We start from the raw sequence: 15,324 nt of genomic DNA on the forward strand, positions 1-15,324 counted from the left end.
TATGCTGTTATTTCCAATAGCCAGGCTAAGAAGAACTCATACGATGTTCAAACCTTGCCCTGAAGTCCAGTGGTGTTTGAACGTCTGGCTTCTCACACCCTACAGCTTCACAGTTTATGGTGTTAGCAGTCCTTTTGAATTACCAAGATGGTAAGTTGCCCAGTAGTTGAGTGATTCTCCCAATAAACAACCAATATTTACTGTGATCAGTTTGCATTTGAACTATAGGAGGACTTTGTGCTACCCATCGCACAGTTTACCAAATTATTAATTGGTACTGTGAAATATGTCATTGTTTATTGTTATGAAACATGCAGTTTATTGCCTTTATAGTTCATGCTCAGTGTTGGGATCTGTGCACTTTTCTAGGCAAATAAACTTCTAGTAATTCTTCACAAAGCCTCCACCCTAAAAGTTTTCAGGGAATTAGAGGAGGGAGCCTGGTTATGTTTTGGTTTTGCAGCCACTTTGTGGTAGCATTGTCCTGTGTTTTATACATTGTTTGTGTGTGAGTGGGGGGAATCTTCTCCGATCAGATTCTTACCTTGTTTCCTGAGGACCAATTTTTAAAATGCGTCTCAAGGTAGACATTGCTAAGATTTCTAAGGCGCCAGATGAAGTAGATATCTGAATAAAGGTAAGTTGAGTTTTGATTAATTAACAAGTGATCTCTATCCAGATGATGATAGTTGGATTTTCACACTGCGAAAATACAGCGAAAGAAAACCAGACTAACCCATGCAATTTGATCCAATTGTTGATATAATTGGTATAAAAAGTTATAGTCTAAATATGCATATGTGCTGAAATACTTCTTTTGGTGATATTTACTATTGAGGTAGGTGCACATTGATTTGAAAGCATAGGGAAATTTGGAGAACTTCTATACCTTACCTGTTTGAAAGTCTTTAACAGATTTTTTTTCTTACAGTGTGCTTTTTTAATTTAATGTTCATATGTTGCTTTATAAGTGGTTTCATTTGTTGAGATCATTACTGATGTAATAGAAATGTCAGTCCTGTTAAGACACAAGTGTGTCCTACATGTTCACTTGAAGCATGTTTTATTTCCGCAAGTTGAACTCCGTTGCCAGTGCATTTGTCATGGTAATTCTTGTCTGTCTTCATGTAAGACAGTAGCTGAAGTTAGTCTTTTGAATATAAACTTGAGCAGAAATGTTTTTCTCATTGAGTTCTGCTGCAGATGGCTACTCAGTTGTAATTGATTTTTAAAAGCAAGTCTTCAGGAGGTGAATCTTGGAAAATTAGAACTTAAGAAGTATACAAAAGCCAATATGAATTTCTTGTTTGATAGAAGTCTAAAGGGAAGTGTCAGAGTTCAGTATTATGATGTGATTGAAGGTATCTATTTGAGAAATACATTTTTTTTTTTAAATGATTCCTCATTCTTACAGAATTCCCCAACTAAATTTTCAGTGGCTGACTTGTGATGGAAAGTTTTGTTTACAAATAATTAGTAGTCCCTGAGGTTTATTTTCCTTTTTTTAAAGTATTGTTTATTGTAACCAAATAGTCAGGATTAAAAGGAAACAGTCTCAGATAAATTTTACTTGCAAATTGTTTCCTATTCCACCAATCCAGAAATCCTATCACAGTGTAATACCTATTTTAGTGTAGCTTTAGATGAGGGTTGTTAGGAATGGCCTGGTTTCTCTCCTTCTTTTTCATAGCCCAGGAAGTATCGACTGGGGATGCTGGATGAGAGGATAGTTCCGGTGGGATCAAAAGCAAGAAAATCAAAGAACCCTATCGGCTGTCTGGCTGACAGGTGTAAAACAGCAGTACCCATCAATATGGTTTGGTGGAACAGAGTCACAGAAAACAATTTACAGGTAAAATTATTTTTTACTAATCACTTTTTCAGTATTTTGGATGCTTTATTTTAAATTTTGGAAAAAGTTAGAAGCAGTTACTCCAAATATGGGTTGAGACCAGATCAAATATTTATTTCACAAAGTAGGCATAGTGGCCCTCCAGGAGAGTGACTTGAAGATGTTTTATTCTCTTTACCCATAGCTGTACTGTGTACTTTGCTTGATTATGTTATTATCTGTGGAGGAGGACCAAAAGTATTTATTAAATGTATTCTAAAAGCAAACAAACACAATTTTTTTAATTTTCATGTGAGGAAGGTTCACTACTGGTAAAATTAGTGATCTTTGTTAAAATGATTGACACTTAATGTAAATAAATTCCCTCTGTAGAGAAACTGAAAATGTAACCACCATGATCAGAAAGTGTAAATTCTTAATTTGTTGGGATTGTTTATATTTTTCAACTTGTTTGTTAAACTTTATTGTTACTTTATTCCTGAATTTTCTTCAGCTCCATAACAGGGTAGAAGTGCAGCTGGATTTGAGTATCTCTGTACAGAAGTAGCAGGATATCCTTGGCATGATAATGAAGGATAATTCTAGTCCAGGAGGAATCTGCTTTTTGTCCCTTAAGATGAGTATTAGACAGAAATTATTGCAGTGGTCAGAACTACAACACTGCTGTTATTACTGTTTTGGACTTGTGTGGTGCTTCTGATTCTTCAGAGATCACTACTTTAGTCTTTCTGTGAGGGTTATTTTTCATGTCTTCTGGGTGAGTGAAATGAGTAAATTGAGAATAAACGTAACTAGAATTTGTGGCACCTTCAGAGTTCTTCTCAGTTCACTGAAGTTCTGCCATGTAAGGGCCAACGTGATGCCAATAACAGAGCCTTTTCATACCACTACTAGTGTTGCATTGCTTAATGTTTGGACATCTTTGCATTACTGAAGTTGGGAGTCACGGGCAGCATGATGCAGGCAAACTGATGCTACATCGCGTAGGGGCATTTGCGCTTAAGTCTATCTTGGCCCTTTTGCTGCAAGGGAAGCAGCAAAGATGAAGCGTAAAGGAAGGACCAGGCATGGCTGCAGAGGAGTGCTTGGAGCTGGTGAAGCACTACTTGTTCCCAAGGGAGAGAAGACTGATGGATTGAATTTACTGTGTGTAAATGGGCATGCAAACCTTAATAAGTAGACAGTTGCTTTAAGAAGAGAGAAACAGAAAATTGGTCTTCAAATTTCATGTGGAGGTTAAAGGGCAAGAAAAGCCATGTTTATACTCATGTCCTCCACTGTTTTCTCTGCTGTGCTTTGTCGCAGCAAGGTTTGTTGCTGATCGACTTCACTTAGAATAGAGCAGAAAAACTTAAATGTTTCTGGAGGCTGGAGACCTAGCTTCTGGCCAGGAGCAATTGACATTTCAGTACCTATGCCCTCCAAAGTTGGGTTGAAAGTGTGGCAATGAGAAGCTCAAGGTCCCCTCAAGGCTGGTGGCAATAGCTTGGGATTGGCTGCAGAGCACGTGGCTTTTGAAGGGTGCAACTCCAAGCTTCTTTGTTGTGCCTCAATCCCAGCTACGTAATTGACTTAAGCTGCATACAGCGTAAGATTGTTGTATTGTATGATACAATTACTTAGCTTCCCATGGAGACATGGGACTTTAGAAGAGCATGTATATGCACATCTGATGGAAATAAGAACAGAAGGACCTTCCAGCTGTGGGAAATGGGAGAAGGTGGAGGGATTGCAGAGAACAGTGGAATCTGGCAAGAGTGAGTGGGGATGGTGTAAAAACAGGCTGCAGAGGAGATGGTGAAGATATATCCAGTTCTACGTAGATGAGAAACTGAATTTTATCTTGATGTTTTCATTCTGATGCCTGTAAATATTTTATATATTTTCTAAGAGCTGAAACAAAACTTGAAAACTGCTGAAAAACTGAACTTTTAATTATAAAAGCACAGAAAAATGACTGGAGGAGTTTGGTACATGAAACTACTTAAAATCCAGGTAGTTTTGTGCTGAGATTTGAGACTGACCTTGTTTTTCTATTTCAGTATGTATATAATCCACAGATAGCATTGCTTTTCAGTATTTTGAAGTGTAAGCTGTTTAGAAATTTTTTGCAGGTGCAGATATAGGTTATAAAACCTAAATTTTGGCTGGTGGTGAGTGCTAAGTGATAAAGAGAAAGGTTAAGTTATGATGAAGGCATATCTGTTTGAGGGTGCCTTTTTTCATTTATGTTTGGAGATGAGGAAGCAGAATTGCATCTCAGAATTGCTGAGTGCTTGCAATGCTGGCAGCTGTTGAAGCTCATGTGTCTGCCTGAATCTCCACTCTTGCAAATGTATGGTTTAAGATGTGCGAGTGCACTACCTCATGGTGCAATGTTTAGAGATTTTTTTGTCCACACAGTAACTGTTTTAAAAAGCAAGGTAGTTTACAATGTGAATCGGAAACCGGTGTAACTGTTTCTCGTGCATGGCTATGAATTTATAGTCCAGATCTATTTACTATAAATACTGTGTTACACTTTTACAGGATTAAGTGGAGTCCACAGACTGAATTGTACTCTGGGTTGTGCATTAGAAAAGAAAAAAAAAAAATCAAATCAAAGTTTGTTCTTCAGCAATATGTCCTACACTATGTAAGGAAATACCTTGAGCTACTACACCATCATGTGATATGTATTATGATAGCAAATGGCAATTCTGCTTAAAATAGGGATGCATCTTTTGTTATACAGAGAAGTTCTTAAGCACCATGAATAACTGATTTTTTTCCTTGAACAAAAAAAATTCATAGAAATGAATTTTTCAAATATTTTGCATCAAGAACGTGGACTTTTTAAAGGTTACAGTTATTTACAGTATGTTGAAGTATTTTGTTAAAGAAATGTGGAAATGTGAGTTTAAGAGCTTACTTTTTAGTGAGATCTGCTTGCTAAAATGTAACAAAACTTTGCTAGTATTTTTATTTGTCTCAGCCTGTGTTCTGGTTTAAAAAAATAGTCTGGCCAACAAATTTTACCCAGTTGTAATGAAATTGTCTCAAACTCTGCTGAAAGAGCAGTAGAGCAATAAGATGAATAATGTTGATGAATTGAAATTTATTAGAGCTTATTGTATGGGTCGTGTGGCGACTTGTCACAGTAATTGCAGTAAGGGAGCGTGTTGCACAAATTCAATAGTGGGAGGGAAAGAGATTTGCTTTGAAGCCCTCGATGACCTCCAGTGTCTGCTGGACTGCTCTGACATCCTAGAACTTGTCCTTGCCTGATGTCATAGTTAACAAGGAATCTGCCTGGAAACAGAGGGGTTGTGGTGATGCTGTCTGCCTAAAGTGAAGCTCTGGGTATGGCACATCTGTCCATTTAAAAACAACAACCACAACCTGCAAAACAACAACAAAATAACCACACATAAAAAACAAGCAACACTTTTGCATGTGTTTGGATTCCTAAGAGATGTTCTGAAAACTATGCCAAAAATAGACTGGTAGAAGACTGCCCCACTTACAGCGTGGGTCTAGTTTAGTGGTGGCTTTCTGTAACCATTACAGGGTTATGCAATTTGGGATGTCAGAACAGATCAGCATGAATTTGGAGGCGAAGGAGAACATGAAAGGAGAACAGAAAGGCTTGTATCCAGTTTTTAGCATGGTAAGTACATTAGCACATTCTTCTGAAATAAAATGAAATCAGCCTCTTCTTGCTTTTTAGGTAGCTACCTTTGGGCTTTGGCAGAATGTGCGACCAGGACAAATCTAACAGAGTAGCATTACAGCCACAGAAATAGAGATTGTGGCTTTGCTGCTGTGCAACTCTGTGTTGTGTTGAGATGCTGAACAGGAAATGAGAGAGAGAGAGAGAAGGGTGGCTTTCAGTGCTCCAGTGGGATCCCTGCATGACCTTCCAAGGGCTCTGTAACTAGTGGATCCCTGTGTTACAGCATACCTCTGTACTCCTTGGTGCTCTGAGGATTTATTTATGAAAGAATGCAGCAGTGAGGCCTGAGGAGTTTATCACTGCGGAACGTAGAGAGAAAAAAAACGTATGTGTTGATAGTTGATGAAACGGGGATTTTCGTCTTACTTCTGGACTATGGCAATCTGTTGATATGTGCAACTCCTCAACATACAGTAACACTGCATGCTGATGTGTGGGTCTCCCAGCGATGGTCTTCAGCTGAGATCCTTGGCTTGGTCTTTACTTTCACCTGCACCTTACTGGAAGGAACCTTGAATTGTTTTTTGGTGGTACCCACAAAATATTTGTTTCTTCCCCTCCACACTGTATTTTAATTATATTTCCTCTTATATCTTTAGAAGCGTAAAAGCCACCAGACAGATAAACTCTGTGCTGAATGGTAACACGAAGGAGTTGTTTTATAGCCCTCCCCTTTTTTCACTTGTGGTTCCATCCTTGCTGGTTGCATCGTAACTAAATTCAGCCTTCATTTGGACTGTATTTGTATGCATTTTGTAACATTTTGCATTCTTTGATGTACCGAAGTATAGAAATTGTTTTTGTATGTGGAGCTGGATGGACTCAGTTTTGTGGTCTGTCTTTGGCAGTTTCTTTGCAAAGCTGACCGAAAAGAGATTTTTTGAGTGAGACATAAAGAATCTGAAAATAAGGTACTTTGGTGATTTTTTTTTCATGGAATCATTCTGATAAGAATGCACGATGCAGGTATTAATTCAAATAATGCTTAGGGAAGTTGCTTCCCTGCCTTAGCTTGACAGTATTTTTATAAATATAGAAGGGGAATGAAATTTAAACTGGCCAGGTTGAGAGAAAAAAAGGAATAATGGTAATTTTAGTAAATGCAGGAGTTTGAAGTTACTTTAGGTGGGTTTCTAGGAAAAGCTAATATAGCTGACAAAGCTGTACTTGTTTCTGTTTAATGCTGTTTGTTGAAAACACATTAACGTTTTGAAATAAGTTTGTCTGTGGCTATAGGACATTTGGATTTGAAACTGAAAATAAGGTCTTTATATTGTGCATAGTGCAGACAGCGCTAGCTGGCTTTGCGTTTCTTATTTGGGCTTTAGAAAGTACATTCACAGCTTTTTTTTTAACATCAGTGTTGCATAATTCATTACATGTCTTGTAAGTATTTCTTGCATATCCATTCTTTTAATTACTCCCAAGTCTTCAATACCTGTTTTCTCTACCTTTTTTTACCAATCCTAATTTACTCAGATTTAAAACTTTAAGCCTGTGTAGCATGAATAAGTTACTTTGCTCTGAGATGAGGAATTAATGACTAATTAAGTGAAATTTTTTTAAAAACTGTGCTTGTAGGAAGTTTAAACATAATAATGAAGTAAATGTTTTTCACTAATTAGATGTAGAATATTTTCATTATTATAAAAATTAAAAGTTTTTTACTCAACTTCATTTTGGGAAGTTGGGTAAGATTCTAATAGAAAAACTGTAAAAATACCCTGTAGGATTTTTGATCACAATTCCCTTTTAGACCAATTTTCAAGCTTACCGTTGATCCAAATTTAAAACTAGCACTGGAATTTACACTTTGTTATGGTTGCCAGAGTGAAAGTGGGGTATTTTTCCAGACCAGGAACATAATTTTTTGAATCACTGAGAATATGGCTTCCTAGCTGAAGTGGAGCTCTCAAGCAGCTTCATTTGAAAAATGATGGTGGACATTTAAGTAACTTTTGGAGACCAAAACTGGTCTATGAAAACTTGCAAAATGCATTTAGAAATAAAAAACAGTCCTATTCTGTAGGCATGGATTGAATCAGTTGGTGAAAGTGGTAAGAGTTTAGGCAGAATGGTATGGATGGGGTTTTGGGAACTCTCTCAGTTGTCCTAGGAAAGGCTGAGGTTATCTTCCAGAAGGTGTCTTTCTCTCCACTTGCATACTTCAGGTTTTTTTGCCATGTCCTGCCCTTGTTGCCCAGTTGACATAGTATTTAGTTGTGGTAGAGCTGTGCATATGTCTTGGCTAGTTTTAGCAGTGCAAAATCTTAGATCTCATGTAGTTCTTTGAAATGTTTTTTTTTTTTTTAGCAAGATGCTACAAATTCTGTCCCCTGCTCGTTTTGGTTGATGGTGACTTCTCAGCTGTATTGCTGCTTGGACAAGTTCTGCTGGGCTCTTTACCACCTCTGTCACTTTCTCCAGTTGCAGTGCAGATTTGTCTGAATTATTGCATTTTATTGAGAGGAACACCATTCTCTTAGTTACTGCTGTACCTAAAATTCAGATGAGTCCAGAATATTATCTTTTGAGTTTAAATGTATCAATTACTTGTTTTCGTCCTGTGTAGTACAACTTGCCATTTGTTTTGCTGCATGAGTGTATACCTTAGCAAGTTTTCCTTAACTAAATGTGACTGAAGAGTTTTAAGATTCTTGTGAACTTGTTATCCATGTAAATATAAGTGTTTTACTTCACCAGTCTACCTGGTTGTAGCTATTCTTTGAATATTCAGACACATGCACGTGACTAATATGTAACATCATAAGGTGGTTAGCAGTTAAAATTTACTATGTAATTAAAGTTGGAATATTCTTACTATTTGCTTTTAACCTGAGCATCTACTTTAATTCTAAAGCTTTTAGAATCCTCCTGCTTTTCCAGTGCTTTGAAATACATTAACACTGTGATATTTGGCTGAAGTATTCAAAAAAACATACTAAAACCAAATTAATATAAAAAAGAATCCTTTTTCATGAAGTGTTTTGTAATCACACTTCTAATTTGGCAGTGACTTCTCTGATGCAATGTTATTCATGTTGGTAAAAATCACTACTGGTAATTTAACTAACAGTTGATATTTTCGATCATTCAAAAACTGATTCAATATAACTAGCTTTAAAAAACATTATGAATTACCTTAACAGTATCCTTTGTCTATTGGGAGCTGTTACTGTCTTCTCATTTTAATTCTTTCATTAGACACTTGAGAAGTACTCTGAAGATTACTTAATAAACTTAACTTCAACAGTTAATAATCTTCAAGCTTTGCAATATGTTTATGTAATAATTGGTTTTGTTTCTTGGCTTAATTTCTTTTTTCTTACACTAATGTCTTTTGTAATTGGCTGTCCAATAATAAGCTTTTTGCCTTTTGAGCTCTAATTAGGATTTTCTTTTTCTAACCCTCCCTACCCCAAAACAAACCAAAAACTCATCCCAAAACTACAAAACCCTGTGCACAGATTTTAATGGAAATTAAAAGTTGATTGTGTGACATATTTTATGTACTAATAGGTACGGAGTGTTTGATGGTCAGTCTGTTGCTGTTTGTTTCTGTGGTACCAAATTAAACCTCATTATTAAAGGTGCTACGTAAATGGAGGAGGTAATTAAAACACAAGTGAACTTCACAAAAAAGGAGCGTATAGGCCTATTTGAAATAGAGGCAGGGATGACTTCTTTAGTAGAAAGCATTTTTACGGCTTTAATTTGAAACATACTTAGTTTGAGATGATGTCTTTACAGTCACGTAGGAACAGTCTGCAGCAGTGGCAAGGCTTTCTCAGTGTCAAGTCTGTTCTCCAACTTTATAATGTAATGCTTATGGAAAGCCTTGTGCAAAATGTTTGTATGAAATTGTACGTGAGCTGTTCATATGGAAAGTTTGATAATGCTACTTTAGACGTAAGCTAGAAAAACATTTAAATTTGTTCATACAGACCAGCTTCCAGTATCTGCTGTGCTTGTCAGAAAGCTCTGTGTAACTTAAAAATGTCCCCTGTGCTCAGTAGTCTTGCCTAGAAAGTATTTTCTAGTGAATAGGCACCTGTCCATCTCTTCATGTTAAAAATAAACATTTAATGTACATTTGTTTTCAAACAGACACCAAATCCTTCTGCAAGTGAGTTTATTCCTAAAGGAGGATCAACCTCCAGGCTGAGTAATGTATCCCAGTCAAGTATGTCTGCCTTCTCTCAAGCCTTGTTCTCTCACCCCTCCATGGGAAGTCCTGCTACTGCTGGGTTAGCACCAGGTAAGTTGACAGTATTGATCTGCAGTACAGTTACTTCTTTTAACTTAGAATGATGTCAAACATCACCCTGTATAGATAGTGGTCAGGTTTATTTGGTATAAGTGTAGCCACATCCTACTTTTGCTCTTAATTTTAAGATAGTCTTCAAGCATATAGAAGTGCAGGAACTTGGGATTTATCTTCCAGTATGGATATCACACTGCAGGTTGTGAAATCTGTTCAGCCACAGCAGCACTAACTTACTCTGCTGTTTTGGGGGAAAAGGGATGTGGAGTTACCATATACTGTAGTCTACGCAGTCTTTGCCAAGAGCAGTACCTGAAGATGATTTAAACTACCCCTAGTCTAGAAATCCACTGCATTCTGCAGTGAATAAATGCTCTGATCACCTCACATTGATCTGCTCTTTTTCTAGAGTGTGTAATCTAGAAGTAATTATTTTCAATGTTAAGAAAAATGTTAAAAATATTGATGAAAAATAAGTAAAAGATAAGGTTATTCTGAAATAATTTGCTTTGCAAATTAGTGTTAATTGCTATTACATCTGTCATGTACTCTCACTTCTAAAACCAGTTTATGGTTTTCCCATGTTTACAACTCTTACTCAGATGTGTTCCATGCAGTCATGCAATTCTGTGTGACAAGATTTATTTTTTTACACTTAAAGTTCAAGCTCTTCATGCATCTTTTGGATTTCTGATCTTAAAATGTTAACTTAATTCTAGTTGATTTTTTTTTTTAAAATGAAATAGTTTCAAGATACAACTGTCAGCAGTTCTGGATTGTACACGTTGTAGATCCTTTAGCAGGCTTCTGTATGTACTTAAACCTTTGGCAATCTCTTGCAATGGACAAGAATCATTAGGTAGTTTCCAAAAGGCAGAGGAGCAAATGTTATAAATGTTTGGGGTTTTAAACCAATATTAGCAATTATCATCTATTAAACTGAACTTGTCTTTCCTGATGCCAGAGGATAAATCTCAGTGTCAATAGGAAAGAAGCCAGCACTTAGCTCATGTTAGAACTATTGGAACAGGCCAGGAAAGTCATTGATGCTTCTGCTGACCATATGAACATGTTGCAGTACTGTGTCTGCTTCATACTATATTGTGCTGTACAGTCTTACTGGAAAACTGTTGTGTTTATATGCCTCTCAGCCTTGTCACCTGGATTGAAAAGTGTATAAAGGAGTAAATAGAATACAGTAAAATGATCTACTTTTGGAAAGTGTCCAGTGGGATCTCAGAGGGATCCTTCACAGTCCAATTTCGTTACTATCTGTAAGTAACACTTGAAAGGATAAGTAACACTGTTGATGAAAGAAGTTCGTGCAGCAATTTAAGCTCCTAGAAATGTAGATGCCAGTGCTGAAAACTATCTAGGTTCAAATACTGTTGTTTATGGGTGAGAGGGATGGGGGAGTATTCACAAGGGCTAACTTCAGGCAAAGTTGGCTTGTTTCCCTGCTCTTCCTCTATAATTAGAAAGAAACTATAGTTCAGAGTAGGGGTCTAGGTTGGGTGCTCTTAATTTCTCTAGCAGATTGTTTCTCTACACTGAGCGCAGAATTCTCTGAATCTAAATGTCCTGTGTAAATAATACTCATGGACATTTATTCTTACTTAAATGATTTAGCTGTTAATAGTATACATCCACAAAAACTTTTGTTACCTCAAGGAGAGTTAGGAGGTGCTCTTTCTAAAATATTAGGCTCTTAAATAAGAAAGTGGTATTTATGTGTGGCGAAACATGACCAATTAGGTCATACTGGATAACAGAATAAAAAAAGATGTAAGTATGTTAGGAAATTGTCATTAAAAATTATTGTTGGGATGTTAGCTTTCAATAAGTGAAAAAAAGTTCGAAGGAAACCTGTATAAAGAGTTTATAAGAATTTTCCTTTAAATAAAGATAAGTCTGCTTCCAGTTAAATTATGTATATTCTCCAGTAGAATAACTTTCAGGACATGTGTAAGATTTCAGTATTTGCAGAAGATTAAGATTGCTTATAATAGCTTACAAGGTACTGGAGGAAATTAATATTTCATAAAAATTAAGGAAATGTAGTGGCAATAATGTGTTAAAAGCTCCATAGTTTTTCACCCGTAACAAAGTAGGTAAATTATGAGAATGATCCTTTGATTTCTCTTAAGGATGGAAAAAATTAAGTTCTTTCATATCTCTAATTTCTGAGATTTCTTTAAAGGTAGGTGTAAATGAAAACCACTTTTGACATCTAGTATTTTGTAGATAACTGTTCACAAAATTGATTGTCCCTGGAAAATATTTGTTCCACCTCTCTTAGCAAGAGTACTGCAGGAGTGCTGGGAAAAAAGATGACGACTGAAACCTAGCATACTTCAATAGATGACTTCTTGTATCCACTCCTGACATATCCATTAGGGCATAGCATGGGAGAAGGTTACTCCTACTTTTATGTGTATTTGCTTAGATAAGTGCTTTCTAGCATAATCTCAATACAGAGCCAGTCTGCATCTCTGTAGCCTGTGATAGAATATGAAAACATAGTGAGGTAAGATGTGACTTACACAAATAGCTGGAGAAAGTTGTCCTATTGAAGAGCTTTGAACAGATCTCCTTCACCTTCTCCAAACCTTCTTTCCTTAAGCTCCCCTGGATAATACCTGATTTTTGCTCCTCCCATTCCCTTGCTAGCAAACACATCCTCTCTGTCATTTGTATGGGAAATTTAGTGAGTTGTTGGCAGTCTTCAAATAGTATTTTTGTTAACAAACTTATCTTATTCACTTCTGTGTAGCAGTTTGAGAATAATAGCGTCATTAAAATATGCCACAAGGCATATGAAAGAAATTAGTGAATGTCATCAAAGTGATAAGACGTCATTGCTGTGTTAAACTTGAGCGAGAACAGATGTATAGGCCCCAGCAGAGAAAAATCTGTGTCTGGCTTGAGTTTAGCTTAAGCTAAAGAGTGATGCTTTTGTCATCGATGGAAATGACAGCAATTTGCTGTCACTTCTGTATTTAGTCCAAGACAGGATTTGAGCTTATGTAGAGTGTAAGAGGTCCCATTTCTGCTGCCAGTCTGAACCTGCAGGCTTAGGAGCCAGGAGCATGAAGGTGACATACTTGTGTCCAGTTGACACCTCTCCAGTCATGACAGGCTATGAGAGTGTAGTTCTCAGAGCTTGTGATCTCAGCTGGAAATGGCCCCCTTTCAGCTGAGCTGGTTTGGGTGGCCTGAGGCACCAAGAGCTTGTGCCAACCTCCTGTATCAAGTATGGTGTAGCTATTCTGCTGAGATAGTTCTACAGTTGTGCCAGAGTAGTACAAGAGAGGAAGAAGACCAAGAGATTGTGAAATTAGTTTTATCCCAAAATAAAATTGAGGAGAAAAAACTTCAGAGTCAGGGAATTAAGTTGATTGAACTAACTTGGAAGTACACAGCTGTAGTGCTAATGACCTCATAGAGAACTTAAAAGAAATATGTAGTGAATTTAAGGATGCTCCTTGAAAGAATTACTGAAATAGTCTGGCTTACTTACTTGTAGTCATTTCTCAGAATGTACCTAGTAGCCTAGAGTATCTCTGACGTACAAGACACTATAGTAATGAAATGGTAAATGCTTAACTTTTGACCTTTGAATGTATTACGAGCCTTAGAGGCATAGATATATGATTGTAGAAGAGTAAATTTGTAGGCAAAGGCAAGACAGTATGTATAGAATATTGTTAGATTCCTCTGTTTTTTAAAAAGTACTTATGTTGTAGACCAGCTGATTTGTATACACATGAGCTCAGTGAAATCCTGCTTCATGAAGTTGTAGACTTCCATTAAATCCAGAAAACTGTAGACAGAGTCCTTAATGAGAGTTCATCCTTGATGCCCTTTCTTTGATCCTGTTTATCTGTATGAATTCTCAAATTCAAAATAGCTTTTAATTCAAGTACCTTGCATGCTACAAAGATTATTAGAAGCGTTAAGTTCGTAAAATATCTTTGAGCACTGTCTCAAATGAATTTCAAAGTCTATCACTTCCGTTTCCTCAGTCACAATGAAACTTCAAAAATAAAAAACAATGCAAGAAGTGAAAATACAACAATAAAGAGGGATACGTAAATATGACCTTTTTCTCTACCTAAAATGAGAATAACAGCAGGAGCTCCAGGTATGTGTAGGTAGCCTGTACAGTCACTGTGAATGTTGTGAAAAGACCTTCAAATCCCTCAACCATTTCCATGTTGATGTGATGCCATGACAGCTGTATACCAGGACACAGTTATTTAGATGTAAATAATTGTGAAGTGAAAGAAGCCCTTTCTCCTTGCAGTTTACCTTTCCAGAAAATTTGACTTATTTGTGAAGGATATTAAGATTCACTGAGACAATGAATGGAGAGCCAGCTTTACTAGTAGATAGGTCTCAGGAAGGACAATTTGAAGCAGGCTTTTTGGTATTTGTCTTGGTACACCTGCTGACATTTTAATATAGGGGAACATTAAACTGTCTTGTAGGGAAAGCTTAAAAATGTTTGGGTTTTTTTTGGTCAGGATCACTGGTGTGAGAGATATATATAAATAAATTGTAATTAGATCATTCAAATCCAATTTTTTTCATAGGCCCTTAGGTGAGTGTTTATATAAATTGTGCTGTTGGAAACAGCATGTCTAATTCTGCGACAAGTGCTTCCAAATTCACCACATTGCTACTGTCATATGTTTAGTGCAACCTTCTCCCTTCAGTATGGGTCAGTAGGAATGTATGTTCACCTTTTAATACAGCCATTTTCCTTTATTTTCCTCTAATTCTATTTTGTTTTGGTTAAATATTAATATTAGTAAGATTTTAACTGATTGAAATACTAATGAAGTCTGTGAGATCTGCTGGAGTTTGTCCCCTCAGTTATTTGTTTCCTTAAGTACTTAGCTATGCATCAGTTTCACTATATTAAAAGCTGTTTTTTTATGTGACATTGGACTTCTAATAATTAATACTTATTTATTTAGACTCTGCAGAATTTAATGCAGGTATCTCGCAAGAATCTATCGCCTTGAATATTTGCTGCCTCAGCCTGTCGATACACACTGCAGCACTAGCAGCAAATTTCTCGTAACTTGTAGTATATTGTGCTAGTAGTATAAAACCAAACTGTAGTCAAGCTTCTTTCATATCTTGAACTTACTATGTATATTGGCAAATGAGAAGCCTGTATGTTCTGCCCACCAGATGATTTTCATTGAACTCTCAAAGTCCTTCCAAAATCAGACCGAACAGGCTGGAAGGGTGTTTGAAAGGATTTGTGTACCTTAGTCATTCTTTTCTTTCAATCTTGCATTAATACCCAACCAAAGACTGAAGGATTTATTTTTGTAACTATTCTTTAAATAGATTATTCCTTCTAAAAAGTAAATCTTATGGTGGAAGTGGTTTGCACTTGTTGCAGTAAGAACTGCTAGTGATATATTTTTTTTTTCCTGAGAAATTTCCAGTAGAAGGTCGCAATGTAATATTAGGGAG

The 15,324-nt window shown here is 36.5% G+C and overlaps 1 protein-coding gene across 5 annotated transcripts in view; it reads left to right on the forward strand.

Moving 5' to 3' along the window:
- Positions 1 to 15,324, forward strand: part of PAN3 (poly(A) specific ribonuclease subunit PAN3) — an 82,319-nt gene that overhangs the window by 34,780 nt on the left and 32,215 nt on the right. For 4 of the 5 annotated variants that reach the window (XR_012763830.1, XM_075419856.1, XM_075419867.1 and 1 more), the window contains 2 exons: positions 1,691 to 1,852; positions 9,675 to 9,825. Coding sequence is in view for 4 of the 5 variants with exons in the window: in XM_075419856.1 (XP_075275971.1) it covers positions 1,691 to 1,852; positions 9,675 to 9,825 (313 nt within the window). In the remaining variant the exon portion in view is untranslated. The remainder of the gene's footprint in view (positions 1 to 1,690; positions 1,853 to 9,674; positions 9,826 to 15,324) is intronic. The other variant, XM_075419893.1, reaches the window with a different exon arrangement.

The sequence above is a fragment of the Opisthocomus hoazin genome, chromosome 1 (genome assembly GCF_030867145.1).
Source record: "Opisthocomus hoazin isolate bOpiHoa1 chromosome 1, bOpiHoa1.hap1, whole genome shotgun sequence".
In the NCBI taxonomy this organism is placed as follows: domain Eukaryota; kingdom Metazoa; phylum Chordata; class Aves; order Opisthocomiformes; family Opisthocomidae; genus Opisthocomus; species Opisthocomus hoazin.